The sequence below is a fragment of the Athene cunicularia genome (genome assembly GCF_003259725.1).
Source record: "Athene cunicularia isolate RWA chromosome 10 unlocalized genomic scaffold, athCun1 chr10_part1, whole genome shotgun sequence".
Classification (NCBI taxonomy): Eukaryota; Metazoa; Chordata; class Aves; order Strigiformes; family Strigidae; genus Athene; species Athene cunicularia.
Window position 1 is genome coordinate 10,691,609 of NW_020799112.1, and position 2,140 is coordinate 10,693,748.

The 2,140-nt window shown below is 56.9% G+C and overlaps 1 protein-coding gene across 1 annotated transcript in view; it reads right to left on the reverse strand.

Annotated features, from left to right (window-relative positions):
• The window catches only part of RASL12 (RAS like family 12), a 4,780-nt gene extending 3,797 nt beyond the window's left edge, over nucleotides 1–983 (reverse strand). Inside the window, exons 1-2 of the mRNA XM_026856048.1 lie at nucleotides 822–983; nucleotides 538–728 (exon numbers count right to left, since the gene is read on the reverse strand). Of these exons, the coding sequence (XP_026711849.1) occupies nucleotides 538–728; nucleotides 822–983 (353 nt within the window). The remainder of the gene's footprint in view (nucleotides 1–537; nucleotides 729–821) is intronic.
• Nucleotides 984–2,140: the final 1,157 nt, after the last annotated feature.

Sequence of the window (2,140 nt, forward strand, 5' to 3'; positions counted from 1 at the left end):
CTGGGCAGCGGGGAGGAGATGGGGCAGGTCCTTGCTGCAGGGAGGGGGAAGCGTCCTGCCAGAATCCATGCTGGGAGTGTGGGGAGGTTCGGCAATGCGTGGGAGAGGTTCATGTGACTCAAGGACCCGTGGAACCAGCACGGCCCTAGAGTGGCACAAAAGACCAGAAAAACACACCAGGGACATCCAGTCCTGGCAGCGGGAGTGGGGCGAGGAAGCGCTCCAGGGAAAGGGCACATCTAGAGGCAACCGAGTTGCTGGAGCGGGCTCAAGCCCTGTCCAGGGACAGTGACACTGTCTTACCACGCAGCAAAAATCATCCCACTGAATATACCAACAGACTCAAAATAAGCACAACCCTCCCCAGGCACAAGAACAGGAACCTCAGAGGTGTGGGAGGACATGGCAAATACCGACAGGGATGGAAATAACCACAAAAAAAATCAGATTTGGTTTTTGCAACCCAGCTGGGTGGATGGGGGGGATCTATGAGCTCTCCCCCACTGAGAAAAAATAGCCTTGCCCTGCGCCTGATACCTGTACTGCTCCATGTCCAGCTTGTTGCCCAGCAGGAGCACGGGGCAGCGGCGCTGGCAGCCCCTCGCATGCAGGGCGAGGACCTCCAGGTAGCTCTGGCAGCCCTCAAAGCTCTTCCTCTCATCGATGCTGTAGACAACAAGGAAGGCGCTGGCCCAGTGCAGGTAGCGCTCGCAGTTCCCGGGGCCATCCTGGGGGTGAGAGGAGAGGCTGAGCCATGGTCCAGCCGTGGTCCAGCCATGTCACGCCGGGCGTTTGGCACCCACAGTGCCCTGGTGCCTCACCTGGTCGGCTGTGTCCATCACCTTCAGCAGCACAGGCTGCTGGTCCACCAGCTCCTCCGAGGCGTATGTGTCCTCTGCAAGGAGAAGGGTGGTTGTGAGGATGGGCTGGGGTATCCCGTCTTCTCCAAAGCCAAGCAAAACCTGGGATGCTTGGGACACCATGGAAAAATCTCAGCCCCTGATGAGAAGCATCCTCCACCAACGCCTCCCACTTCGCTCCTTCCTGAGACAATGTTGGGGCGGGGGGGGGCTGGCAATGATGCCAGCTAGGAGCAGTTATTTCTCCCTCCATGCCGCAAGCGTAGGCTCCCATGGGAGAAGGGAGGGGAAGGAGCCCGGCACGGTCATCGCTGTGCCCGGAGCTCAGCCCTTATCTAAATGCCATGACCTGGCAAGATAAAGCAAGCTAGGGGCTTGACACTGGGGCTGTTTCCCAATAAATCAGGCAAAAAGAGCACCCCTTTCTTTTGGAAGGGGGGCAGGCAGGGAGAGTCACTGAGCTGTTCCCCTGGGAGAATGATGCCTTCTCTGTCCAGGTCCTAACGGATGCATTTCGGAAAGGTTTTGACGTGGGAAGATGAAACCACATTCCCAAAAAAGATCTGAGAAGGAAAGGATTTATCCTTCTTTCCTAAGAGTCGCTGAGTTATTAGGGGCTGGAGTCAGTTCCTGGACAAGGTCCATATCTCCCTAATGTCCCCGATAAATCATTTATGGTTCTTCCCTGCGCCCTGGAGTCAGGCCTAGGAAAATAGTTATTAATTACTCAAACGAGTGGAAAAAAAAATGCCCAGAACCATTTTCTGCAAAGCACAGCCCCGGGGCCGCCCACTCTGCAGCCCCCACTCACTCCCCCAGCCCTTCCCTTGCCCAACACCCCCAGGAGCAAGTAAGAATCACGAGATGCTCCCCAAGGACCCCCAATAATTCAGCTTTCAGTTTCTTTGGGGTGATGTAAGTTGCCAATGTTCCCCCTTGGGACATGACCGCAGAGAGCGCGCTGCTTTCACCTCTGTTTTTACAGGCGAGTTTGGGTCAAATCCAGCCCTTCCGTTGTTTTTCATGTAATTTTGGGTGGTTTGGGGTTTTTTTCCCCTTAAATGCCATATTCGTGGGAAACACAGGAGATGGGAAGGATGCTCCGTGGGAGCTCATGAGGGACAACGGAGCGGGGGGGACGTGGGGCACCCGCTGCCATGCCGGGTGGGGACCTTCTCGCCGCCTGGCTCGTGGGGTGCCCCAGCCTGGGCGAAAGGGGGGCTCAGCGGCACCAGGGAGGGGGATCCACTCGCCTCCATCCGCAGCCTGGATCCATCATG